We start from the raw sequence: 27,889 nt of genomic DNA on the forward strand, positions 1-27,889 counted from the left end.
TTTTTCCTGTGTAAAAGAGTTTTACTGGAAATAATCTGAATGTCATCCAAGAAAGGCAAAATACCTACAAAAGAGAAGAAATGCAGAGTAAACATGGTCTTGCTGCCTTTGCATTAGCCTTCCTGGCCAAAATCCTCTGTAAACTTCTTTAATTTCAACAAGTCATGGTCATTGACGGTAGGTTTTGTGCTAGACAGCGACCGTAGCATATCCCACTGTTAGAGAAAAGGAGGGCATTAATAATGGACTTAACACAGTAAAAACTGAGTTATTAGTTATTAGTTACTAATTTACAGTCAAACAGGAAAGTCTGCAGTGTCTTGAGCTCCTAAGGCAAATCCCTTTCTCCTCCTCTGTGTACCTCCGAAGCTCGTTACCTATTGCAAGGACAGTTCTAGCAGCCCAGGATCAACACCGTCCACAGTCCGGCCATGATCTCATTCCTAGCCTACCTTCCCTTCAACAAGAGGTCTGTTTCCCACCAAGTATAACTCAGAAGAAAAATGGTAACTGCCCAAGAAATTAATAATTTATTACAATCTCTGTGGACATTTGTAACTGAAGCAGCAAATTCTGAAAGTCAAGTCCATTAGCTTTTCAATAACAGAAAATCCTCTACATTATTTTAATCCTTCCAATGAAAACTGAGAACTGCATTTGGTAGTAACATCATTACATTCCTTTTGAATTGTACTGACTGAATCATACTCCTTTTTACTACAAAAACATTTATGTAATTCACCCAGTTTTACTTAAATGAAGGAATGCTATAGAGTAATATGAATTTTTTAAGTTAAAACCAATAGTGAAACTGAAAATACGCTAATATCTGAAAGTCATTAAAAATAAATGGTTCTTGTAAAATTGCATGGCAAATGAAATAAGAAAACATTCTAAGTTGCTGTGAATTCTTCAAAGCAGGACAGAACACAACTTAAAAAATAATCTAACCTATCAGAGACTGCAACACAAGGGATTTCTGAATAATTAGATAAGCACTGCTGAGACACATGTAGCGTGACACATGTTCCTGTGAAACATACCACAACACTCTGAAAACTGGCAGCCAGAGCAGAAAAAGTTTACAACTGGAGTGTTGTAACCAAATCAGCAACCAGACAGACTTTTCCAGCACCCCAGCTCTCTAAGATACTTCTTACAGAACAAACCTGATGAGTTACTTTTATTCCTACGATGTAAACGTATAGATACAATAAAAAAATCTTTTTTAAGTCTTATATAGCATTTGAAAAAAGGGTTAAATGTTTTCAGTTGAAAATTTAAAGAACTGTATTATTTAAACTTTCTATGCAGCCTAAAGAAGTAAAACAAAAACAATACTATTTATAAATACAAGAGTTGATATCTCTGGTTATTTTAAAACATGAGATTCAGGGGCAAAACTTGTATTTTATTTAAGTTCTAACAATATTTTATACAATATACGTGAGAATTATGTGAATGACTTATAAAGTCAGAAAATTGTGCTTTCAAAATATAGCCTTTTTCAATTAACACAAGTCTCACAACTTAAGATAATTATTTTTACATCTAAGCACAACTAATATTTATAAGTCTTCAAGTATTAAAACATGAGCCTGATGATAAAATTCTCTAACTGGTGTTACAGAATGAAATGTTTGCTCTTTGACAAATGAGTGAATATAGATTTAAGATGTCATACCATGGAAACAACTGGCTCCAAGAGTTTATCTCCAGGGACATCCATCCATGTCATTTCCACAGCCCCGGGATCTCCTGGAGAGCAGGGGGTTAGCAGGTCATTTACAATGCAGTTAGGATCAGCTCTTGAGGGTCCACGAACCTGTAATCACAGTAACTTGAATTTATCTGAATAAATGAAATAAGAATTAAGAGATTGGTCATTATCAGGAAAATTAAAAATACATTAATTTTTATGTTGTATTAAAATGTTTACTCCAGGAAAAATAGAATATATAGGGGAAAATGTTATCAATCATTTGGTTGATTTAAAATTTTTTAGATTTTGGCTGATTTAAAATTTTTCTTGACTGATTTCTATAGCTTGATATTTCATACAATAACTTATGCGATTATTGGGGCTCAAAGGGAGAGAGGTTCTGAAAGAGAAGCAGTTATTTCTGGCTACCCTTCCTCTTCTTTCCCCAATGCTTATTAAATCGTAGTCACCTTACAAACCAAAACAAACATATTACAAAACTCTCTTAAGTTGCTCTTTTCCACAGCTGAAAAACTTGTGACATTTTGCAGGACTATTTAGTCTTAAATTATTCAATATTTTTGTCTCTTTTAACAAAAACTTAAAACAAAACAAAACAAAAAAAACCTTCCTGTTTGGTGGTTTCAATGAAACTGTCCCCCACAGTCTCATGTATTTGAATGTGTGGTTCCCAGTTTAGGAAGGATTGGGAGGTGTGGCCTTGTTGAGGAGGTGTGTTACTCGGGGTTGGTTTTGAGGTCTCAAAAGCCCATGACAAACCCAGTTTGTCTCTCTTTGCCTCCAATTTGTAGATAAAATGTGAGCTCTCAGCTACTGCTCCAGCACCCTGCCTGCCAGCCTGCTGCCATGCTCCCTGCCATGATGGTCATGGGCTCACTCTCAGAAACAGTTAAATGCTTTCTGTTATCAGCTGCCTTGGTGTCTCTTCACAGCAATAGAAAGTAACTAAGACAGCATGTAAGTGCTGTACTGGGTAGTTTTTTTGTCAACTTGACACAAGGTAGAATCCTTTGGGAAGAAGGAACTTCAACTGAGAAAAAGACTTTTATCAGACTGGCCTATAGGAAAGTTTACGAACCATTTTCTTGATTAATGATTTGTGTGGGAGGACCCAGCCCACTGTGGACCGTATCATCTCTGGGCAGATGGTCCTGGTGTATATAAGAAAGGAGTGCCAGGAAGCAGCACTCCTCCATGGCCTCTGCATCTATTTCTGTCTCCGGGTTCCTGCTCTGACTTCTTTTCACCATGGACTATAATCAGAACCAGAAGAAATAACCTCTTTCCTCCCCAGACCGCTTTTAGTTATAGTTTTACCATGTCAACAGAAGGCAAACTAGGACAAAAATGAAATTAAGTACCTAATAATTGCTATGCCACTTCATGAAACATAACATAGCTAAAATAAGAGTTTACCAATTTCTAGAAAAAGAACTTTTGTAACAAAGTTGCATACAAATATTTATGGCAAAACATTTGTATCAAATTGGGTTGCTTTCAAGTTTGTTTCATTTGATTAACTTTTTTGGGGATCGGTGCAGGTGTAAAGTACACCTTCTCCGCTGGCTGTGAACACACTCACACTTAGTTTACTTGTGTTTATGTCAATCTTTATTACCCAGATGCATGAGATCAGAGATTTTTTGTCTGGTTTTGGCTGTTTACATCCTGGTATGGTGCAAATATACCGGATTCTGCTCCAGGTTGCTCTGGCTTCCCCCAAAGCAGGTTCTCAACCATGAGAATGACCCAGAATTGCCTCAAGTCACTTCATAGAAAACACAGTACCTTAGGACCATAAATCTTCATTGGAAAAATTTTCTTTCTTTTTTTTTCTAGTCTTTAGAGACAGAATTTCTCTGTGTAGCCCTGGAACTCACTCTGTAGACCACACTGGCCTTGAACTCACACGGATCCACCTGCCTCTGCTTCCCAAGTGCTGGGATTAAAGGCGTGCGCCACCACACCCAGTGAAGAATTATTTTCAGTGCAACAGAAATAAATTTATTACACAAATCTACTTATTACATTCCATACAACACTGCAGCCATTCCAGCTCCTCTGACAACAAGCCAGGAGCAGTCCCGAAGCTTCATCTGAAAGTACAGGACAGGGTAGACTAACCCTGCTTACCTTTTTGAAATGAGTAGCTGACTGAACTTTTCTGACAGGCTGCATAAGTGCATCCCGTACAATGATACTTATATCTGCTCCTGAATAGCCGTCTGTCTTTCTCCCAAGTTCTTGGAAGTCTGCTTCTGTGAGGCTGTTCTGAGTGGTGCCCAAGTGTAGTTTAAACATGGCTGCACGGGCATGTGCTTCAGGCAAAGGAATATAAATACGTTTCTCAAATCTTAAAAGAAATTATACAAGTGAATGTTAAATATATGCTTAATTTCAATGTAAAATTCATATATTTAGGAAAACCACAAGCATTTAATTAGATATTCTCAACTGTACCAAGTCAGGATAAACAACACTAGAGTTAAACACCCATATATTTAAGTGCATGTGTGTACACACAGATACCTGCCTACCTCAAGGGGAGACTATCCATGATACACCAAAAACTAAAATTAGAAGCAAAATAGTCAGGAAACAAGTTTTGACTGGTTTAATCTTTCACACGCAACTTTTGGATCATTTTTGGCTGTTTGCATCTGGAATTCATGGCATAAAGGCAGGTCTCACAAAATCTGCACTCTGAACTTGTGGTGAACAGAGTAATGATTCATAATATAAAATAAGGATTACCATAATTCTCTAAGTTCAAAATAGCAAAACTGTAGCAGGAATCTTAAAGGTACTTGTTAATAAAATCAAACCTGAGGCCAGTTATTGGGGTGAACGCTGGAAGATCAGAGAAATAGAACAAGCCACAGCTAACCTCACTTTGCCAGTTCCTCAGCTGATCCTGTTTCCTCAGGCTGGAAGCCTAAGTCCTCATCCAAATGGGTCTCAGCTGAACTGCTGCTCAAAAGCCTGAAAGCTTAACCAGCCAAATGCTTCTAGTTTCTGGTCTTCACGCCTTATATACCTTTCTCTTTCTGCCATCACTCCCTGGGATTAAAGGCGTGAGTCACCATGCTTGGCTGTATCCTTGAACAGATGGATTTCTGCCTCTGGAATGCTAGGATTAAAGGCGTGTGCTACCACTGCCTATCCTCTATGTTTAATATTGTGGCTGTTCTGTCTCTGACCCCAGATAAGTTTATTAGGGTGCACAATACTTCGGGGAACACAATACCACCACATCTCCCTTTTCTTGTGTGTCTAAAATTAAAAAAAGATTGTAACTAATGCAAGAAAAACTATCCAATAAGTATATACAGTATATACAGTCAAGAGTTACATTAACAATGTCTAGTCCACTAACATTTGACAGATTCCGATAAAAACTCCATTTTGACAATGTCCAGTCCAATAATATTTGATAAACTCACACAAAAATTTTCATTACGTATCCTATGTAAAACAAGTAGTTCCTTTTTGAAAGTATTTTTTCTTTTCATAACAGATTCAGTAATCTACCTTTTGTCATTTTTATATCTTCCCCCTTTTTCTTTTTAGAGCAGATTCAATTATCTACTCATTTATCTTATTATTTCTTTATCTTTTTTCTCAGAGTAGACTCAATGACCTACCTCACAAAACTACTTAAAATCTTACAGACTAAGCATGACACAAATGTTCTTTTCACTGAGTTCATTCTGAATAGTCTTGTACTACTATATAAGTAGTTTATTAATACTTGTGGTAGTGGTTTAAAAGAAAATGGCCCCCAAAGGGAGTGGCACTATTAGGAGGTGGGCTTTGTGGTCTCATATATGCTCAAGATTCCACCCAGTGTCACAGATCACTTCATGTGGCCTACAAGATGTAAGACTCTCAGCTACTCTCAGTCTGCCAGCACACCACCATGTCCCACCATGATAAAAATGGATTGAATCTCTGAACTGTGAGAAGTGAGCCCCCTCAACAAATGTTTTCCTTATATGAGTTGCTGTGGTCATGGTGTCTCTTCACAGCAACAGAGAGTCACTAAGACACTTGCCGTCATAAAGTTCAGGCATTGGAAACAGAGAGGAAGCAAGGAAGAACAACTGTTTGCAGACTCACTGTGGCAGAGATATTGTAAAGTTTCTCTGACCTTTACATAGACTTGCTCTGGAATCAGGCCACTTTCTAAAACTGCCTAACACAGTTCCTCTGGTGGTACTGGATGCTAATTTAGCATGCTGTCAAATCAACAAATGAGGCAATAAAAGAGGCACACACTTAAGTGCTCTTTCCATCATGCAATTGAAGAATGCTTTAGGGAGCTACAGAGCTGTGCTGAAGCTTCAATTTCACCTTAAAAATGACAGACTTTTGTTGTTGTTTTAAACAGTATTTATATAGTCTAAGCTAGCCTAGAACTTGCTACACAGCTGAAGATGTCCTTAAGTTCTTAGGTCTCCTTCTTTCTCCTAAGTGCTGGGATTACAGATGATTGCCTGTAGACGTAACCAATCGTCTTTTTAAATAAGAAACACAGAACCAATGCAAAGAAGAAAGCCAAGAGGTCAGAGCTAAGAGCTAAAACCTTACCCTTCCTCCTGCAGTGATCCTACCTCTCCGAGCGAGAGCTACTTCCTGTGTTAAAGTCCTTATATAGAGTTACTGTTCTGCCTTCTCATTGGTTGTAAACCCAACCACATGACCACCTCGTCACGGCCTGTCTGTAAAGGCCTCCAGGTTTTCTATGATTGGTATTGAGATTAAAGGCATGTGTATCCAATACTGGCTGTATCCCTGAACACACAGAGACTTACCTAGCTCTGCTTACCAAGTGCTGGGATTACAAGCATACGCCACCACTGCCCTGCTTTCCTATGGCTTGCTAATAGCTCTGACCCTGGGCAACTTTATTTATTAGCATACAAATAACATTTTAATACAGATAAAATATCACCATAATTGCCACTTCGCCAAATAATAGACAGAAACCTATTTCTTTTAACTAATTTTTTTCCTAGAAAATATATCTTCCTAGCCAAGCATGGCAGCTCATGCCTATAATCCCAGCATGGCTGAAGTAGGAGAGTTGCTTTGAGTCGAGGCTAGCCTGAGCTACAGATTAAGCAGCAAGAGTAATAACTCATTTTTCCATGGACACCAATATGGTCCCCAGCAGCAGCCTAGTCTATAGACCTCAACATGGCTTCAGAAGGCAGCACAGACCACAGACATCCATGTGGCCTCTGATCCCTGCTCTCGCTGACTGTAAAGGGCAAGGAAGCTTCTTTTGCAGTGGTATCGATGACTGCAGACTCACAGTTGAGAAAAACAGACACAGAAGGCTTCTATGACAACCCCCACCCCCAAAAGTAACAGCCTAGACAGGAAGCCATCAAAGAAAACTCTTAAAGATTGGGGTAAGGATGCTGAAGTGTAGCTCTCCACAAACGGTGGTTTCCAGCAGGGATGGAGGTGGGGAGGACTCAGTGTTCTTTAAGGGGCTGGACACTGAAAGTTTGACCATGCTCCAGTGACTATATAGACAACACAAATTGAACCTGTTTTTTCTTTTTTTGGGGGGAGGGAGGGGTGGTCACAATGATGGGGAGACAGACCTTCGAGAACTGGGAGGTGAGTGGGATTGGGGTGCAAAAGCTCCCAAATAATCAATAAAAATATTGTGTTTGGAAAAAGAAAAGGAAATCATTTTGCAAAACTTTATATGGAGGATTTTCACTGAGATACAGAACTGCTTTTGTCAATTTTGAAGTATCATGTTTCTTAAACTTAATCAAAACTAAAGTTAAGGATAGACACCAAGCAACGTACTTTCCTAAGTGGAAGACTGCAGTATGTGGAGTGCTTATCTTCATTATAACCAGCAAACAAATAAGCAACTGTCATTCTTCCTCCTCCAACACATGGGGAGAAAGAGGGCTAGGACTAATAAAAAGGATTCAAAAATAAAAAAGGAAAGGGATAGTTTCATTTATTGCTACGCTGTGGTTAGAAATAAGATGCTTATTCTATCATCATACCTTCGCCTAATTGCAGAATCCAGAACCCAGGGTATATTTGTAGCTCCCAGAACCAAAATGCCATCATTGTCCACACCAACTCCTGCATTAAAATAGGTAAGATTTTAAATAATAATTTGATGCTTTCTTTTTTTAAAAGTCACTGGTGTATACTCACTACAGATAATATTGTCACATCAGGGCATTTTCAAAGATGTATGTAAGGCACTTGGAGCACACTCCCCAATGTCCCATCTCTCCCCTTCCATCAGCTCCTTTTCTTCCCTCAGGCAGTTTCTTCTACTTTCATCATTATTCATAAAACCCAGTAACCACAAATAGGAGAAAATATGATATTTGTCTTTCTGAGACTGACTTAGTTTGCTTAAAATAAGATTATATACAGTTATATTCATTCTTCTGCAAATGATACAATTTCATTCTTTGCAGCTAAAAAATAAATTCTATCACACACATGCGCGCGCGTTTGTAATCTACTCTCCACACTCTTGTGTACGTTCCATTAAGAAGGTAGTGCTTATGTAACACTCAAGTACTTCATCTTCATCTTTACAAAAACGCAACTAACCAAGAACCACACTGCTCAAGTACCAATCACACTGTCTTAAGAAGCAAATCTTCTAAATTATGGACAAATATTATTAATACCCTTTTCAAAATATTCTTTCATGCAGCTCCTGGTACATGAGTAGAGATATAATCACTTTACTAATAATATCTGTGAATTCTATAAGATAATTACAAAACTGATACACCACGCAGGGAGTGGTGGTGCGTATCTTTAATCTCAGTGCTCGGGAGGCAGAGTGGGTATCTATGAGGCTAGCTTGGTCTATGTCATTAAAGGCCAGCCAGGGCTGCATAGTAAGATCCTGTCTGAAAACACAAACAAGAATGGCAATAATAGTTTTTTAGAGAAATTCTGCTGAAATTCTTTTCCCAGTAATGGTTAAACAAGAATCAGAGGCTATCTTAAAAACTAGCAACACAAACCTTGCATTTGAACCAGGAATTCGGTCTTAATTCGACGTGCAGCTTCACTTTCGTTTTCACTTCTTGAGCCACACAGAGAGTCAATTTCATCAATGAAGATAATGGAAGGCTTGTTTTCTCTGGCAAGTTGAAATAAGTTCTTAACCAGTCTAAAAATAAAAATAAATAAAGCTGGTAGTTTGTAAACAGTACAAAATGACCACAACAAGGCAATATACCAATATTATAAGAACCACAAAGACCGAAGGCCGAATCATGCTGCAGGGGAATAAAACAATAAATTATGAGATACTAGATAATTCACTAAGTTATATACACACAGACACATGCACACGTGCAGGCACACAAACACACACACACACACACACACACACACACACACACACGTACAAACGCAGACACATAACTAGCTTTTTTCCCCTACAAAATAAATTCCCAGCTAGGTACTGAGCTTGACAGAGAAATGAAGACCTACATTGCATTCCTTCCCTGAGTGTTTAGCAATGATATACGAAGTCTATTAATGCACATATTGACAAGGTACCTGACACCAGAGACCCAAGTGAAAACTCAATGCATCACTTACTTTTCACTTTCCCCCAGCCACTTAGAGACAAGGTCAGAGGAAGATATTGAGAAAAACGTTGAGTTGTTTGCTTCCGTTGCAACGGCTTTGGCTAAATAGGATTTTCCTGTTCCTGGTGGCCCAAACAACAGGATTCCTCTCCAAGGTGTCCTCTTTCCTACAAGTTGTATTAGAAAAATTGCATGAGGACTTCAGTTACTGCAGACACTGTCCACACTAAAGGTCTTCATTTGAAAGCTCTCAGTAAGATTAAAAAGATACTTTAAAACTGATCAGTCTAAGGTATGTCTTAAGTATACAACTTGCTCTTTCTGGAGACATCATCAAAAACATATTCACAGAAATACTGACCTCCTAATAGGAAGTTCATTTACTTGCTCACTCATCTGCTCAACTAATGTATGGAAACCACAATGCATGAGACAGACAAAAGAATCTCTGCTCCCCAGGGACAGAAAGTTCAGTTAAAGGGTCCTGTTCCACACTAGACTAATGCAGGAAAAGCACACTCACAGAACAGAGGCAGCTGCGAAGCCTTGCTTCTAAATATCTGTCTCCTGTGGAGGATGACTAGGTGCAACACTCACGTCTGGAGGACTCATGAGTTCTAATGAGTTCCTAATTTACCAGGAAACACAGGCTAGTATGACAATCAGCAGCTTCAGTGGCTGGGTAATGATATGGGAGGTATCACTGTATATCCTAATTCTGCTTAAAGGAAACGGGGGGGGGGCCCCCCCCCCGGGAGTCAACTTTTTGTGCCTTAATTTGGCTAATCAGAAATTATGGTGTTCCCTAAAATATAGTATGCTATATAGAATTATACAATATAAATTTTAAAATCCACATACAAACTGCAGATGGGTACCCACTGTCTGCAGCAGAACCATCCCTAGATGACTAATGCAAAAACTAACTAATACTGTTTTGACTATGAAAGGCTTGGCTTTCATGTTGAATTCTGCTTTTCTCTTTTAAATGCACATACCTATAAGGTAGTGTTGCCCAGTGCACAGAAACACTGGAAGGATAAGAAATGATATTAGATAGTGTATACTTTTTTTTAAAAGTGATTACCTTTTAAATGTATGTTAGATAGACACTATTTTTTTCATTCATAGTAAATAGTAAGCAGTTTTAAAAATAATTATAATCAAGTAAAAATAAATGAGAAAATTTGAAGTTCAAATATAGGCAAAAATCTGTGTATGGACTGTTGTATGTCATACCCAGAGCTCAACCAGATTTCTGAACTTCTACAAGATTATAATCTAATTTTTATTCTATCAGGTTTTTTTGTTGTTGTTGTTGTTGTTTTTTGTTTTTTCGAGACAGGGTTTCTCTCTGTAGCTTTGCGCCTTTTCCTGGAACTCACTTGGTAGCCCAGGCTGGCCTCGAACTCACAGAGATCCGCCTGGCTTTGCCTCCCGAGTGCAGGGGATTAAAGGCGTGCGCCACCATCGCCCGGCTATTCTATCAGTTTTATATCCTTGTGATGGGCTATAAGCAGTGCCCTGAGCTAGAGAGGTGAGATGCAGCCCACAGATTCTCTGTTCTATCTGCTCTCTGTGACATCACTGTCTAAACCTGCTCAGTTTGCAGCCAACATCAAAAATGTGTTCTCTACACAAACCAGCTTGTTTTCAAAATGAAAAACCTGTGTGTTAGATTGTGGGTATAGTCACATCACAGAAGTGCTTTCTTTGTCCATAGAGGATGTATATCATCCAAGGCAGGAACATTAATTCTTAAAAAAACTCATTTTAGTGCTCGCTTCGGCAGCACATATATTAAAAAAACTCATTTTAAAACATGGAAACACTTCAAAAACTAACACATGACTACTATACAAATTCAGATAAAAGTTAGAAGATAAAGTTCACCTATAATTATATTCACTAGCACTTATTAGCATTTTAAAGTCAACCCATCTACATTTACTTCTCAGCATACATATTCACTTAACAAATATGGAATCATATTGTATGTTTTTATGACTTGCTTTCTGACCCTTATAATAGATGTGGACATCTTTCAGTAAATTATCATGTGGATTTAAATTTATTAATATGGATATATATACTATATTTTAATGAGTTTGTAGTATGCCAGTGGTTTACTGTAAGCCCTAGTGGCTGACAATTAGATTATTCTGCAATGTATACCTGCAAATACAGACATGAAAAGGAACATCTTTGTGAAAGTAGATTTACTACATTTAAATTGTCAATTCAAGATAATTCATAATATGGAGACATGAACTCACAATGCTCTACCTTAATAGATAATATGTGATTGAAATTAAACCGTTTAGAAGCCATTTCACCTGTAAATAGATGAGGAAATTTAATAGGCAGAATCACAGCCTCTTTAAGTGCTTCTTTGGCTCCTTCAAGACCAGCAACATCACTCCACTTCACATTTGGTCGCTCTATAACAATGGCACCTATGGAATATTGGGTCATCTTTAAATTGAGAAAGACTAGTTCAGCAAAGTTAGCAACATTTAAAAACCACACTGTTAAACTGTCTGTAAGTGTTTTCAGTATTAAGACTTTTTTTGAAGTAGTGTAATGAGGAAGTTGTCAGAAATCATTAGGAGGCAAGAACTTAAGTGGTTGGCTATGGACAAGACTCAATGCCTAAATTTCTGCTCCCTCATTAGTGAAATGAAAATAGAACTACCTGGCCAGACCACACAGACAGGTTATCACAGGATCAGGTGACCCAGTGAGTATTAGAGCCATGTAATGGCTCTGGACAATCAATGTACTTCTTCAGTGGGGCTGGCTCACTGTTTCTCTTGTTAACAGTCTCCATTGAGTATACCAGACAATACACTTCAGTGATTTTAACTAAAGTCAGAAAGACAGGAGACAAAATCAGAGGAAAGACAGAAGAGATGGAAATGAGAGAGGAACAGATAATGGAAAAAAAACAAAAAAACAAAAAACAAGTGCGTCCTTAAAGACCTGCAATTCTTTCCTGAGATTTGCCACACTTTGTATCTGCCTTTAAACAGAACCATTTTTTTTTAAATTAACAAAGTTACTTAAAAGAATGATTTAGTTTCTCAGAGCAGTACATTAAAAAACTATAAAACTATTACAGAGAGAGTCCAAGAAAAATATCCTGTAATTTATTAGAAGAAACCTCTAGCTATTTTCATCAAATGCTTTTCCAATTTTCTAGTATACAGGAACTGTTTTACTATAAATCACTAAACACCCTAAGACGATGAGAAGCAGGCACTCTGATGAGGAAGGCCTCAGTCAGCAAAGTACGAGCCATGAGGATCTGAGCTCAGATTCCCCAGCACCCATATCAAACTGTGGGGTGCATATCTGTAACCTCAGCTCTGGAGGGGTGTGGGGGCAGAAACAGAAGGATCCCTGGAGGTCACTGGCTGCCAGCCAAGCTCAATTGATGAGCTCCAGGTTCAGTAACAGAACTTGTTGCAAAAACTACAGTAGAATCATCTAGGAAGATACTCGAAGTCAACCTCTGGCCTCCATACACATGCACACACAAGAACATACACAAAAAGATGACAGGTAGTTGTTTAAACAGAACACAGACACCTCAATATACACGAATCACTGATCATGAAATTAGTTTTAAACCCCATTTCTTGTTGTTAGGAAATATCACCTAAGAGTCTAAGCCTATACTTGGTAACTGAACTTGTCTAAAATATAAAAATCTTTAATTATTGGGCTAAAATTGAATAAAACCATATTTTGCACCCTAAAAGTTCAGTTTGGTACAAAAAAGTCAATGTGCATTGTTTATGTTCCACTAAGATCAGTAATCTCACAATAAAAAAAAATGTACACCACAGAACAGGGCTTCATTTATCAAATGAAAGTAAATTCTCTTTATCCATGTATAACTCAAGATTTTCACGTAATCTAACTCCAAGAGAAGCTGGAGAAACAGTTTAGTTGGTAAAGAGCTTGTCAAACAAGTGTTGAGAACTGGAGCTAGGATTCCCAGCATCCATGCAAATGCCTGGTGGGTATGCACCTGCATGTGATCCCAGCGTGTGGGGGATAGAGAGGATCTTTAGAACAAGCTGGCTAACTAGACTAGCTGAATCCGTGAGCTCTGGGTTCAAGTGAGAGACTCTGCATCATTACACAGGTAGAGAATGCTCAAGAACACAATAATCACTCACTTCTACACACACACACACCCGTCCCACATGACACTCCGTGCTAACACACATGAACATGCATTTACATATGCATATACACCCTTCCCTCCTGCACCAAGCATACATAATATACCGCCCCTCTCTCTTTTTTGGAGACAAGATCTCATTAGGTATGTAGCTCTGGCTGGTTGGAACTCACTATGCAGATCAGGCTGGCCATGAAACTCATAGAGATCTGTCTGCCTTGGCCTCTCAAGTCTTAGAGGACTAAAGACGTTCATCACTATGCTTATTTCCACATACAACTAATATTTTTATTAAAGTTTAAAGGTAACTTTGCAATATTTAGTTGTGAAAGATTAAGTGCCAAACAAAACTTAATGGTTTATAAAACTAAAAAGGCAAGATAAAATTACCCAAAAATATAAATCGACTACACTTCCAAGAATATGAGTGCACTGTTTATTATACTGTATATTGTATTTAAATATTTAAAGGCTGGTAAGATGACTCAGTAGATAAAGGCACTTGCTGCCAAGGCTGTGGATCCAAGTTTGATCTCCAGAACTGCATGAAAGGAGGACAAAACTGATTCCTGAAAGTTATCCTCTGACTTCCACACGTGCTGTGGTGCATACACGCACACACATATGCACACGTACAGACACACACAAAATAAATAAATGTAAAAAATAAAATCAAACAGACATTTAACCTTACAAGTCCCTGAATTAGCTAACAGAAAATTCAAACCATAATCCATCTTAATCCTAATAGTCATATATTAAATACCATAATCTAAAACACAAGTAAAATATTAAAATATTATTTTGGGAATAAAAAGTTTAAAAATGATAGTGTGGGGTGTGCAGGTGTTCAGTCACACACACGTGTGTGTCTTGTGTAGAGCCAGAAGACAAGCTCAGATTTACTCCTCAGGAGTCATCCACCTTGTTTATGAGACAGAGCTCACTGGCCCAGATCTCATCTGTCAGGCTGGGCTGGCAGGCCAGCATACCTGAGGGATCTGCCTAGCTTCACCTCCCAACACTAGGATTATGGATGTATGCTACTATGTCTGGCTTTAGTAGGTGAGTTCTCAGGGCTTGCACTCAGGTTCTCATGTTTGTGTGGTAAGCATTTTGCTGACTGAGCTATCTTCCCAGCCATAACAAAATAAAAATACTAATCCATTAACAACCATTAAATCAAAAAATGGACAAAAGCCAGGCATGGTGGCACATACCTCTAATCCCAGAATTTAGGAGGTGGAGGTAGAAAGATGAGAAATTCCAGGTCATTCTCAGTTACATAAAAAATAAACAAAACCCTCATACGAAAGCCTAAAGCTCCATTCATACTCTATTTCATTCTGAGATTACAAAGGTTTCTACATCTAAATGTTGTTTCAGGACTTACAACTGATAGGAATTTACAAATATCTCTGTTAAAAACTCTAATTTTCAAAATTGAATATATGGTCTACTTTTCACTTGGGGTAGGAGAATGGATAGTGAGAAAACAAACAAAACAAGCAAGGCAGCCAGGGGGTGGTGCACACCTTTAATCCCAGCACTCGGGAGGCAGAGGCAGGCAGATCTCTGTGAGTTTGAGGCCAGCCTGGGCTACAGAGTGAGTTCGAGGAAAAGGCGCAAAGCTACAGAGAGAAACCCTGTCTCGAAAAAATAAAAACAAAACAAAAAAACAAAACAAAAAAAAAAGCAAGGCAAACAGACAGGAAACGTTTCTTGCCTTTCAACTCAGAAGTCTATTTAGTGTAGATCAACTGACAGTTTGTACAGTGAGTGTCCTATCACTTTAGGCAGCGCAGGGCAGCAGGGGGAACTCAAAGTTCCCCGAGGGACAGTATCAATCTGCTACAGAAGTTCTTGGCATATAAACAAAAATCAAAGCAACCCAACAACAAAATAACCCTGTTCTCAGAGGGATGGAGAGGTGGCTCAGTGGTTAAGAGAGCATTCTGTTCTTCCAGAGAAATCAAGTTTGGATCCACATCAGGCAATTTACAACCACCGGTCCAGGGAGTTCGGACACCTTCTTCTGGCTTTTGTGGGCATCCACACACATGCAGCATCCACTCACACAGACAGACATATACACATAAAAAGAAAAGAATAAATCTAAAACAAAAACCTCTGTTCTCTACCATAATTAGTTATACAGTTTTCAACATACTAAGTTTATAGTATTTTCTAACATATACCAGTGGAGTGGGTAAGACAGAAATATTACCAAAATGAGAGAAGTAGTATAGCAAGGTTAGAGAGACATCTGAGAACACACACACACACACACACACACACACACACACACACACACACGTACTCGCTTTCCCCTTTCCAGTAACCAAACTGAGCCTACAAAATGAGAATGCTTTCTAGTTAAATATTTTATTAGGTAAGACTCAAAGGTGCAAATACGCATACTACCAACGATTAAGCCTTTTATTTGAAAAGCCATTAGCTAACATACAAAAGAACAATCACATCTCAGCAATTAAAGAAACCAACAATTAAGTAGATGCCTTTTTAGATATTCTGAGCTACCATTCCTCCAGAATTTATTAAGATCCTTTTGCATTATCTTGCTTTCCTTTCCCTGGAAGAAATGTCCATTTTCAAGATGGGGACTCAGATTCTGAGAGGATGGGAAACTTGCCCACAATTTGAAAGCTTTTAAGTGGCAGATCTCAGAGTGGAATCCAGATCTGTATTCACGGCCACTCCATTATGCCACTCTACTTCAGGACAGCAGAATCAGAGTTTTGACATGTGTAGTAGAAAAAAAGAGAAAAGCAAACGTAATGAAATAAGCATATCTGTGAGCCAGGAACGTGGAGGAGAAAACAGGGAGAAAATGAAGCAGCAGGTCAACTGCAGCCATGGCAGCAGGATCATGTGATTCCTAATCCACTCAGTTCCTTGGGCCTCGAAGTGTGTTAATAGTGTCAACGCTATCTATTTTACAAGGGGCAAATACATGGAAAAGAGCAACATTTAAAGGCAGGAATAAAAACAAACCATTTTTTTTAACTCCATTAAAAACAACAAAATATTAGCCTTGAGAGTAAATCCTAGTCTGGAACCAAGCCAGTATGTGACCCACCAGCAACTAAAGCCATTTTTTGAAACTCAATAAAATAGAGGGAAACAAAACAGTTCAAGCAGACAACCCATGAGTCTTTTCAATAAGAATAAATTTAAAAATGAAAACCAAAGTAACCTTGAAGTTGATTCTGTAGTTTCTTTTTTTCAGGATCATCAGATTCTGCTTCCCCATCACTGTCATTCCTAATGAAAAGAATTTAATATATGCAAAAGATCACTCACTGCTAATCAACAATGCAAAAGTGAAGGAAAGATAACCTGAAATGTTTAAGAAAAGACACTGACATTAAAAATTATTTTTATTGAAGTGTTTCAAATGACACTTTTAAAACAGGAAGCAGGCAAATGATCAATAGGGAACTATGCACTGGTAATGGACAAGACCAGAATGAAGTCAGACACACCTCCATCCTCATGACATGCCCGTGCATGTATGTACCCACAGGTTGTATGAAGGATTTAAAACAGAGTACAGTAAAGTTGTAAGCAACTACAAAAAAATCAGGACCAGGCCAATACAACTCAACAAGACCTGATGCTAGGAAGAAAAGGTACAGTACACAGTTATCTACAATATACCCCTTCGCCTGAGGTTCCCCCAAACTGATAAAGCTTCCTGGTGAATATCAAAGATAAAATAGCCAACTCGCTTGTGCTGGTTAGTTTTTGCCAACTTGACAAAAACTGAGACTGCCCAGGAGGAGGGACTCTCACTGAGGGACCGCCTCCATCACGTTGGACTATGGGCACACCTGTGTGGTGCTCTCTCGATTACTAATTGATGTAGGAGGGCCCAGACCATTGTAGGCAGAGCCTCTGTGGGCAGCTGTGCTTGGGAGATACAAGAAAGACGGCTGGGCAAGGGAGGGAAAGCATGCCAGTAAGCCGCATTCCGCCATCAGTCTCTCTGCTTCTCTCGGTGGTGGATTAGACCCTTTAACCTACATTAAATGCTTTCTCCCCATATTGCTTTTGCTCATGGTATTTTAGCATAGCAACAGAGAACTAGAACAGCACTATTTCACATCTAGGGATTTACATTAAGGAGATAATTTTAAAATTTCACTACAAGGACAGTCACATCTACAGTACACTGAGGAAAAAAACCAAAAATAATTTATGCTCAGTTAAAGAGATTAGCCTTATGACAGAATACTCTACAGCTTTTGAAAACAATGTTATAGAAACAATGAATGGAAAAATGTTGATACAACGTTGGGTGAAAAGTGATACAGAGAAGAAAAGTCTTACCAACTATCAGGTTTTAATACACAAAGGATTTTAAAGACTTGATGGGACTGGTGCCAGTGTAGAAAAGCCTTGGTTATTTGTAGAATGGCAGGGGTATGGATGAAGGAACTACTGAGAGCTGAGTCACCGACATTCCAATCTCCTACTCAAGTTTCTCAGGCTGTCAAGACCATTGAAAACCAACTGCCCTCGGTAGGTTCCCTTGTAGACAGCCTTTATCCTCATCAGACTTGTGTTCCTGAAAGGTGAGGGTTGCTTGCATGAAGAACAAATCCTCAGGTAAGACCACTGGTTTGCCCTAAGGAAACTGAGGCCTTCCTGTGTGTGTATTTCTGAGACCTAGGAATATTTGGTGGGGAAGGTGGCAGCAGCATGTTCTCTTTTTGAACATAAAATACTATGTCCCCATACAGTATCCTGGGTAGTTTTTGTAATGATGGGAACTCAAGGTTGCTTCTCTGTCCTCAAAGTTCTGTAAGGTAATCCCTATCAAAATCAGCTACAGTCCAGACCCTTGTAACCAGGACTGTTATTTAGTACAGAAGAAAGACTGGCTCCCCCTTGTCAGGCGACCAATGCAGAGCAGATAATTACAAGGTCCTCACTAACACTGCATGTGTCCCTGCAGACAGGGAAGATCAAATGTCCTTGCTGGCAGAAGGCTGTGAGATGTGGAGGCCTTGTAGGCTCATGATGAATACGAATATGCGCATTTCATGTTGGGAATTACTATGAACAAAATATAAAATACTCTTGGCATGCCACTGAAACTCTGTTTTCTAACCATATCTTAACAGAGAACAGAAAACTCCGAGCTTATAATTTTCTTCAAACTCTGCCACAAGGTTTAAGGAAGTCAACTCTAAATTGTATATCTCTCCTGTCCTTAAATTTGGCAATGCCTAGTAAAGAGGCAAAATTTCATCATGAACAATTGTGGGGAGAGCGCTGCCTACAGGGCTCCATCCTTCAGTCCCTCATGACCTTGGGCATCATGCAAGAAACTTGTACCCTGCAGAATATGAAGTGTGAGCATCATAGGCTCTAGAGCTCATCAGATCCTCAGTGCTTTAAACCCAGGCAGGCCATATCAACCTAGATTCTAATGTTTTCCTAATGTGTCATCTGGAACCATGCTAGCACCCATTCACAGAACCATCAAGAGCAAATCTAGCTAGAGTATGTTCTCCCTGCTTAGCAGAGCTGGGAATGCATGCACTAAATGTACAGTAAATGCTCTTTATATTTGTGACACTTCCTGCATCTAGGAAGACATTCAAAAACTGGAGTTCAGTTTTAAAAAATAGTGCTGTTGCTTTCTTCACAATGACATAATACAAACCTTTTTTTTTTTTTTTTTTTTTTTTTTTGACAGGGTTTCTCCGTGTAGTTTTGGAGCCTGTCCTGGATCTCGCTCTGTAGACCAGGCTGGCCTCACACTTACAGAAATCTGCCTACCTGTGCCTCCCTTAATGCTGGGATAAAAGACGTGCACCACCTCCACTTGGCCGCAAACCAACATTTAAAAAAGCCTTTGCATAAAATAAAAATGACTGACATTATTGGAGTTCATTTTGTCCACAGGGGCAGACTTAATTCACAGATCACTCCTACTGACAGTCAGGGGTGTGTTGGTGCCATGCCCAGCATTTCAAGTAACATTCCCAGTTACTTGAAAACAGGGAGGTATAAAAATGCAGTAAGCAGAGACTAGCAGACTTTGGTCTTTGAAAGGCTTGATGGTAAATATTTCAGGTTTTGTGGCCATACAATCTGTGTTGTAACCACTCAACTCTGTTGTTACAGTATAAGAGCTGCCCAGGATGACAGTATATAAACAGATATGCAAGGCTGTGTCTCAATAAAACTTAATGACTGCAATAGGACACAAGCCCACTCTGGCCCATGACTCATGGTTGGAAAAGTCCTGGCTTAGACAAAAGAAATCTATTACACAAATGAAAAGTCACAAGATATAAAATCTAACATTTTAGAATACATACCCCTTCTCATCAACTGGACCTGACTGGTCCTCTTTCACAGGCTTCTGTGGCTTCTTCTCTTTTTTCTTCAGATACTCCTTCAGTTTTTCTGCTCTATCAAGATATTCTGTACATTTGGCCCTGATACTTTGCTTGGCTTTATCACCTTGTGCTTCATCTACAGAAAGGAATGAGACACTATTTCATTAGCATTTGTTGTAGTTTGAATATGAAATGTGCCCACGGGCTCATGTATGCAAACACTTGGACCCCAGTGGGTGGTACTGTCTAGGAAGGTAGAGCCCTGCTGGAGGAACTATGATACTGCGGGTGGGCTTTGAGGCTTTATGATCTGGCTTCCTGTTCTCTAGTCTCCTATGTGTTGATGGGCTGTGACCAGTTAGCTTCCTGACTCCCAGGCTGGCCTCACACTTCTGCTACCATGCTTTCCTTGTGATGACAGGCAGAATCCCTTCTGGAACTGTCTGTAAACCAGAATGAAGCCTTTTTTCCCCAACTTGTTTTCTGCCAGGGTATTCTATAGGGATATCAGAAAAGCAACTAATACAGTATTCAACAGAAAAAGGTTCAAACTTAGAGACAGTCTTTTAACTAGGAATTTCTATGTTGGAGGAGGGAGGAAAAGCATCTCTAATTCATTGTACCCAAAGATTATCACCCTTTTCTGTTCCTTCCCGCTCAGGGTTGGAGGCCAAAAGGGAGTGTGAATTTAAAAATAAACAAACAAACAAATAAAAAAACCCTCAGAGTAAAACGGTAGATATTTTAAGTTAATGTTATATAATAAAAAAGTATTTAACAGTCTATAGATTTCAAATTCTTCCCTTAACAGTTTGCAGATAGTGAAAGCTGTTTGTCTTACAAAAAAACCAATCACAAGAGAGACAATATACAACTCTGAATTTAGAGTAGTGAGGCTGGGGGGGGGCAGTTAGAAAAATGGAAGCTGGATTTGCTCTCTGTACACTGCATACATATGTTGATAGATAAAATTAATACAAATGAATAAAAGTTTTAAAATATAAATGATAATCAGAAGTAAAGCAGTAGTCACTCCATCAACATTTGTCAGCTTTATTTAAAGTATACAAAGTGACAGAAATCACATACATTATGTGGACTAATAACATAGTAACCTTATTACATAAAGGCCTCTCTATTGTGGCTATTTTGAAATGTGGACTTGAATAATACAGGCAATGCATAGGATGATCCTCATGTCTCTTATGTGTTATATTTTATTTTCAATTTTTCTTTAGCATAACTCCTCCCCTCCACTTAAAAGGGAAAACTCAAATTAAAATAACCCAATGCACTGAGTGTAAGATTGGTGATGGATCTTACACATTTTCAATGCATTGTTGCTCAGTGTTGACTCTCCAGTTCCCAAAATAGAGCCTGGTACACGATAAACATCAAGTATGCATTTGTAAGATACACTTAATAACTCCCAACCTATTTTTTTATGACAAAATCATTTCCAACATATGCTTAAGAAATTATTAAGTTCAAATCATATAATCTGGATAGGTTATCTATAAAACAAAGCTTTCTCCATTGAATACACAAAAAGATGCTGGGTGTATAAAGTAAGAACTACAACAGCTGTCACATCTGTTAGCAGTACTTAAAAGGAGAAAAGGTACTTTATTTTTAATGGGTGGTTTAGATCTTTAGAATTCTCTTGGCTTTGTATTTCAATTTTTATAAATGTAATAATTTTTTCCCTTCTAGTGCACAAGTTTAAATAAAATAAAGCATGCCTTACACTTAACGACATGGAGAAAATACTGAACAGCATGTTGGTAGAGTTGAAGAGCTTCCTCATAGTTCCCAGCTTTGTCTTCCTGGGCTGCTTTGCTTGCAAGATCTATTGCTTTCTGTTTGAAGGAGGCAAAATAATAAATTTAATAAATCTTAAGTTTGAAGCAAATAATGCCTCATCAACACACATAATGGGGGAGGCAAACAGATTAAATTAAATAAAAAGGAGTAATTAGGGAAATTCTCAAAAACTAAGTACTGCTGGACTGGAGACATGACTCAGAGGTTAAGGGCACTGACTAGTCTTCCAGGTAACCAGGGTACAATTCTCAACATCCACAATTCAGATCACAAACGTCTGTAACTCCAGTTCAAGGGATCTGACACCTTCTTCTGGCCTCTGTGGGCACCAGGCATACAAGGTACACAGATACACATGCAGACAGAACACCCCTACACATAAAATAAATTTAAAGCATTTGAAGAAACCTAGCGCTGCTTTGCCTAAAGCATAAACATAATGCAGAGACAAAACCTCAAGCAATGAGTTATCAAGACTCTGAAAAGTTCCCAAAACTATACTGAGCAAACACATTAAAAAACAAATAGTGCTGGGCAGTGGTGGCAGACGCCTTTAATCCCAGCACTCAGGTGGCAGAGGCAGGCGGATCTCTGAGTTCAACATCCAGCCTGGCCCACAGAGCCTGTTCCAGGACATCTAGGGCTACACAGAAAAAATGCTGTCTTGCAAAAAACAAACAAAAATAGTTTCACATCATAGAATATTAAAAGAACATTAAAATAATATTAAAAACATTTTAGTAACATGAAAATTATTTATGACGGGCATTTTTTGATTATTTGACAAAGATGTATTTTCTACCTTTTCATATCTTCTGTGATGAGAACTACTGTAGAAATTAAAAAAGGAAGACCTTCCCAGAAACAGAGCCATAGAAACATAGCCAAAAGCTAACTAAAGTGATGCAGAACCAAGTCAACAATAGGAAAGCAGGATTTTAAAAATGGTATTGTAGCAAAAGGACATCCATGAGGGAACAAAAAAGGGAATCTTAACTTAAATCACATGTGTCTAGCAAAAGCTAACTCAAAATGAGCACAGACTTAAATATGAAACTTACAGAAAAAAAAACAAAAACCAAAAAAAATTCTTATATTTAACATCAAAAGCACAGTGCATAAAATGAAAAGATGTTAATATGGAACATATCAATTTAAAAACATCTGTTCTCTAAAAGATTCTAATAAATAATGAAAAAACAGTATAGACTAGGAGAAATACTGTGAAACATCACACAAAAGAGAAACATCTACTAGACTGCATAAAGAGACCTGAAGACATAAGAGTTTAAAAAGAATCCATTAATGGGCCAGTGAGATATCTTAGCAAATAAAGAGTCTTGCTACCCAGCTTGATTGATTCATGAGACCCACACAGTAGAAGAGAACCCACTATTCTTGCAATCTGTCCTGACACAGCACGTGCGCACACATACATTTTAAAAACAATCCAGTTAACTAATGGGGAAACATACATTTCATCAATGAGACTATAGATGGCATACCATCATTAGCCATTTGAATAATGCAAATTAAAACCCGAATGAAAAAGACCACACACCCATCACAATGGCTAAAAATGAAAACAAACAGTGACATCAATGCTGGAAAGGATGCTGAGAATGTTTAATGGTTTAGCAATTCTGGAAAATTGGTTTTCATTTACAGAACAAAGTATGTAACTAATATATAAAGAAGCAACTGCACTTCTAGACAATCACTCAAAGAAAGGAAGACTTGTGTTCATACAAAAGCCTGTATATGAATGAATGTTCTAGATAGCCTTCAATGGTTTCACAGCTAAACAGATACATACCATGGAACACTAGGCAGCAATAAAAAGGGATGGACTACTGCTATATAAGATTTGGACGAATCTTGAGGCTATTATGTTGATTGCAAAAAGCCAATGCTAATGGCTGCATAATGTTCTCAAACTGTCAAAAATCAGAGATGGGAAGTGATGAATTCTGCCAGGGAATTGGAATGTGAGTGAAAAAGGAAATGGACATAAGACCAACATGAAGGGTCCCTATAGAACTGTTCTAAAAGGCTGATTTCCAAATTTATTCCATTTTTATCAAACAATGTCCACATCATTCCTATGAATAAAACTTTCCAGGTTGCTATTAAGTATATACATTTGTTTTTGCTGTTATTTATCTCTTCCTGCCTGTCCCTCTCACTAGACTAAAAGCTCCACCAAGTCAGAGGTTATATCTTCATTCGCTTTTGTAAGCATCAGCATAGGGCTGGCACATGACCAAGTGACTTTATTACCCCAGGTCAGCCAGGACCTAGCCATCAATATAAAGTACAAAGGTTTGGAAGATCTGAGATTGGCTTTTTCTGAGTAGATCATGGAGTATCCATCGTAGAAAATCCTAGGAAACAGCATCCGGACAAAGCAGTTCCTATGTTGTCTGCAAAGGTTGACTTTTTCTCTATGCTCAGGAGTCCGTTTCCATGATACCCTTTGATGTTTACTCTATCAGTGACATACCACTGGACTGTTCTGCTCAACCCCTCCCTTTTTTAGTTGGGGCCCTCCCCTGAAGAAAAATGCATTTATGCTCTGTCTCAGACCAATAGATACAATATCCCATTAGTAACATACCAGCTTTTATGGGTTCCTAGACTTCTTGCTAGCTGCCATCTTAGCATCTCTTTATCTCCACAACAAAACCCTAAAGAAAGTCCCAAGTTCATTTGGGTTTCTTGATCTCCTATACCTGAAATGCTGTCTTCTGACTGTCAAAGCACATGCTCATCTAACTTCCTCTCTACAGTTCCTCCCTTCTTGCTGTCATTATTTTCCAGTGTCTTTGATATGCTACAAGGTCCTTGTTTTCTTCTCATTATGTAAATTATCCAAGATGGGACTCTCTGTGTCCACCTTTATGCCAACTCCCAAATCCTTATTTCTGGTATAGCCCCAAGCACGTATGTATGAAACACTCACTTGGCATTTCCATTTGTCTGTCTCAACAAACATTTCAAAATTAGTTCAGAACTCAATTTCTTTTTCTTCTCTCCATGCATGCTTGTCTTGTATCTTCAGAATCAACATATCCATTCTGATAGTCAACCCAGAACTCTTGTAGACAACCCAGACTGCGACTCCTTCTCTCTTACTTTTTAACTGAAGGCACAGACTGAACTATTTTCTTTCTTAAAATTTTCTCTGCACCATCCTTTTTTGAGCATTTAAAATAGGAACCACCCTAATTTGGCAAGTCACAACCTTCCACCACAGAGAACTCTGTCTTATAACTGGTCTCCTTTCATTCATACTGGTTACCAATCAGATTTGTTATTGTATGCAGATGGAAGTTTGATTCTGAAACAAAAGTGTGAAAATGCCACTCCACTGCTCATCCATGTACAGCAGAATGAGAACCTGCCATGGGATATAGCACATAAACTCCTGATGACAACCTGTTTTGATTCATGCTCCTTCCTTATAGAGTTCCTGTCATATCAAATTGCTGGTACAACTCAAACCAACTAAGGCTATGTATATACATAACATATATACAAAGAAGACCCTATGCCATTGTCTCCCTGTAAAATTCCAGCTTCTCAAGGCTTCAGTGCTAGTATGGCCCTCCTGGTACAACATACTCTCCAAAACCAACTGGCCTAGTACATACTTTCTGGATTCCTATGATCGCCTATCCATGCTTCTAATTATTATACTGTGTTCTACCAGTTGCTTTCTGCTTTTATATAAGCCACTGGATTCGTGCAGACACAGGCACACACAAACACACACAGACAAAACGGCAGACAGACACCAATTCCCCAAAAAACAAAGTTTTATATGGACAACAAATATTTAGGACTGGGTCATCTTTGAGTTTTACTTCACATTCTTTTACTTAGAGTTTTCTCTACACAGTTTTTTAAAATTATATTTCTGCATTTTTCTCTGCCTGGAAAGCATTCACCATTCTTCTTCAAGGACCCCAAATTTTGCAGCGAAAAGAAAATCAAAAGTTTGTAAGCACACAGACCTGGATTCAGAACTACCCTTTCAGCACACCACAACCTTGAGAAGGAAGCTTGAGTTTCCAATATCGAGAAACTGGAGTAGTGTTCACCCTGAAGAGCTGTTCTGAGGAGTTGATGAGATCACATCAAACTCTGAGGCAACTGGAGCTGGTACTCATTTTATCTGAGATCACATCACCTCTCGGTGAATTTGTCCTCAGAAGAGTGAGCTACACTGTTCCTGGATGCAAACTCACACTAATCTCTAATTCTGTTATAGTATTTATGGAAATGTCTTGAAATTCTGTTTTTTGTTTAGTTATTTGCATCCTGCATTAGATTAAAAGCGTCTGTCTACAAAGACTTTTGCTTTGTTCCTTGCGAACATTACTCATTTAGCAGTTCTTTACGTAAATTTCCTGGGTTAGAAAGCTGAAAAGGCTGGTGGAGAAGAGCACACCTCAAACTACCGCTGCCAACAAGTGGAGTTCAACACCCTCCTCCTCTTCTTTATCATGCACATCCCTCTTTTTATCACTCACACCGATACTTTAATATTTGTCTGTTTCCATCTGGCTCACTGAAGAACATCTAGCAATTCAATTCAAACACAATACATTCTGGTTATAGAATCAAGTTGAAAAAGAAGATGAGTATTACAGAAGAAATCACCTTTAATATCCAAAGGAAAGCCTTTACCAATAAAACAAATACATTCACAAAAAACAAAACAGCAAAGACAAAACCAACAAAAAAGCCCCTAAACCCCCAAAACTAACCAAAAAAAAAAAACCAAAAAACAAAAAGGCCCAGCATTTTCTGACTAGGGTTACAAAAACTTGGTAGAAAAGATAAACATCCACATCCACACAAACTCACTCAATTCTTCGAAATAAGCCATGGTTGCAATTAGGCTTTACTAAAGACAGCAAACATTTTCATAACCTTTTAGGCTGAATTTCCAGATAAGAGCACTACACAAGCCTCTCCTCCCATTCTTTGTGTGTGCTGTTTAAACGGCCCTCCTTTGGGTAGAATTTCTTCAGAATCAATTATCCTACGTTAAGGAAATAAGTTTACATTATCATCGCTTAGATCAAACACTCCAACAAATACCTACCTGACAAACTACCAAAAGACCGATATTGAAGGGTAATTGGTTCTACTCTGGTAACTAACCTACTGGGCTAGAAGTCTTGGATACCAAGCCAGGTTCAATACCCACTGACAATCCCATGATGGGAGACGGTGTTACATTCTCATGTCGTTCCACGAAGAAGCAATAATCTTTCCTAACATTAGCTGTCTTAGGAACCCAAAATTTATGTACAAAACACTTTTGTTTGTGTGTGTGTGTGTGTGTGTGTGTGTGTGTGTGTGGGGGGGGTGAGGGCAGGAAAGTGAAGATACAGATTAAAATACTCCCCGGTCTTAAATAATGTAATCTGGGAGAACGTACATAAAACCATATTCTGAATGAATTCTTGGGGGTGCTGTGTTGGCCGCTCCAACCTCAGGTTCCTGGGCTATTCTCGTATTTCTATTCACTTGGAAGAGCTTTGTTTATCAGCATGAGAAACCAAGACTACCCTACTCTAAACTGTCCAGAGAAATGCTTTGCAAAAATTATGCTTTTCCTTTCTTCCTGGTAGAGACACCGGAGATCTTCCTGATTGGAGAGATCCGCCCAGTTCGGCCCAAACTGGTTTGTTTTCCAATGACACAAGCAAATCAGGAGCCCCACGGACGGTGAGGCCGAGGAGATGACAAGGCCAGGCCATCTGGGGAGCGCCCCTTCTCCCAGTTAGGGTCTGCGCGGCCGCGCCTTCCCGGGCCGGGGCCGGCGGGGCAGCCGCGTCTCCGCCCGCCACCCCGCCCTCCCCCGCACCTCCTCCGGCCCCGGCCGGGCTACCTGGAGGTTGGTGTTCGTGGACGCCATGGTGGAGGTCCGAGGCGGGTCCGTGCGGAGGGACGCGGGGCGAGCACCGCCGGCCGCAGCACCGAGTCGCGCCGGGTCACAGTCGCAGTCCTCCGGGTGCGGGTGGCTCCGAACCCCAGCCGCCGCCTGGGCGCGAGAGCGGTAAACCTACCAGGAACTCCGCCAGCCACCCGACCTTCCGCACAAAACTTCCGCAATCCCGAGCCCTCGGGGGCTCTGGTCCCGCCTCTGCCC

At 39.1% G+C, this 27,889-nt stretch overlaps 1 protein-coding gene across 2 annotated transcripts; it reads right to left on the bottom strand.

Annotated features, from left to right (window-relative positions):
* Vps4b (vacuolar protein sorting 4 homolog B) lies at nucleotides 1-27,889 on the bottom strand. Of its 2 annotated transcripts, none has more exons than XM_059280118.1 (11): nucleotides 27,629-27,887; nucleotides 21,647-21,758; nucleotides 19,879-20,035; nucleotides 16,740-16,807; nucleotides 11,667-11,786; nucleotides 9,341-9,497; nucleotides 8,755-8,903; nucleotides 7,762-7,843; nucleotides 3,857-4,076; nucleotides 1,685-1,825; nucleotides 1-215 (listed from the first exon to the last, which is right to left on the bottom strand). In XM_059280118.1, exons 1-11 carry the CDS (start codon nucleotides 27,653-27,655, stop codon nucleotides 114-116), a joined length of 1,335 nt encoding a protein of 444 aa, XP_059136101.1. In that variant the 5' UTR covers nucleotides 27,656-27,887; the 3' UTR covers nucleotides 1-113. The 2 variants fall into 2 exon arrangements, 1 of the variants encoding a protein (XP_059136101.1); XR_009383105.1 differs by having other exon boundaries at nucleotides 103-215; nucleotides 1,685-1,851; nucleotides 27,629-27,889.

The sequence above is a fragment of the Peromyscus eremicus genome, chromosome 15, assembly GCF_949786415.1.
Source record: "Peromyscus eremicus chromosome 15, PerEre_H2_v1, whole genome shotgun sequence".
Lineage (NCBI taxonomy): Eukaryota > Metazoa > Chordata > Mammalia > Rodentia > Cricetidae > Peromyscus > Peromyscus eremicus.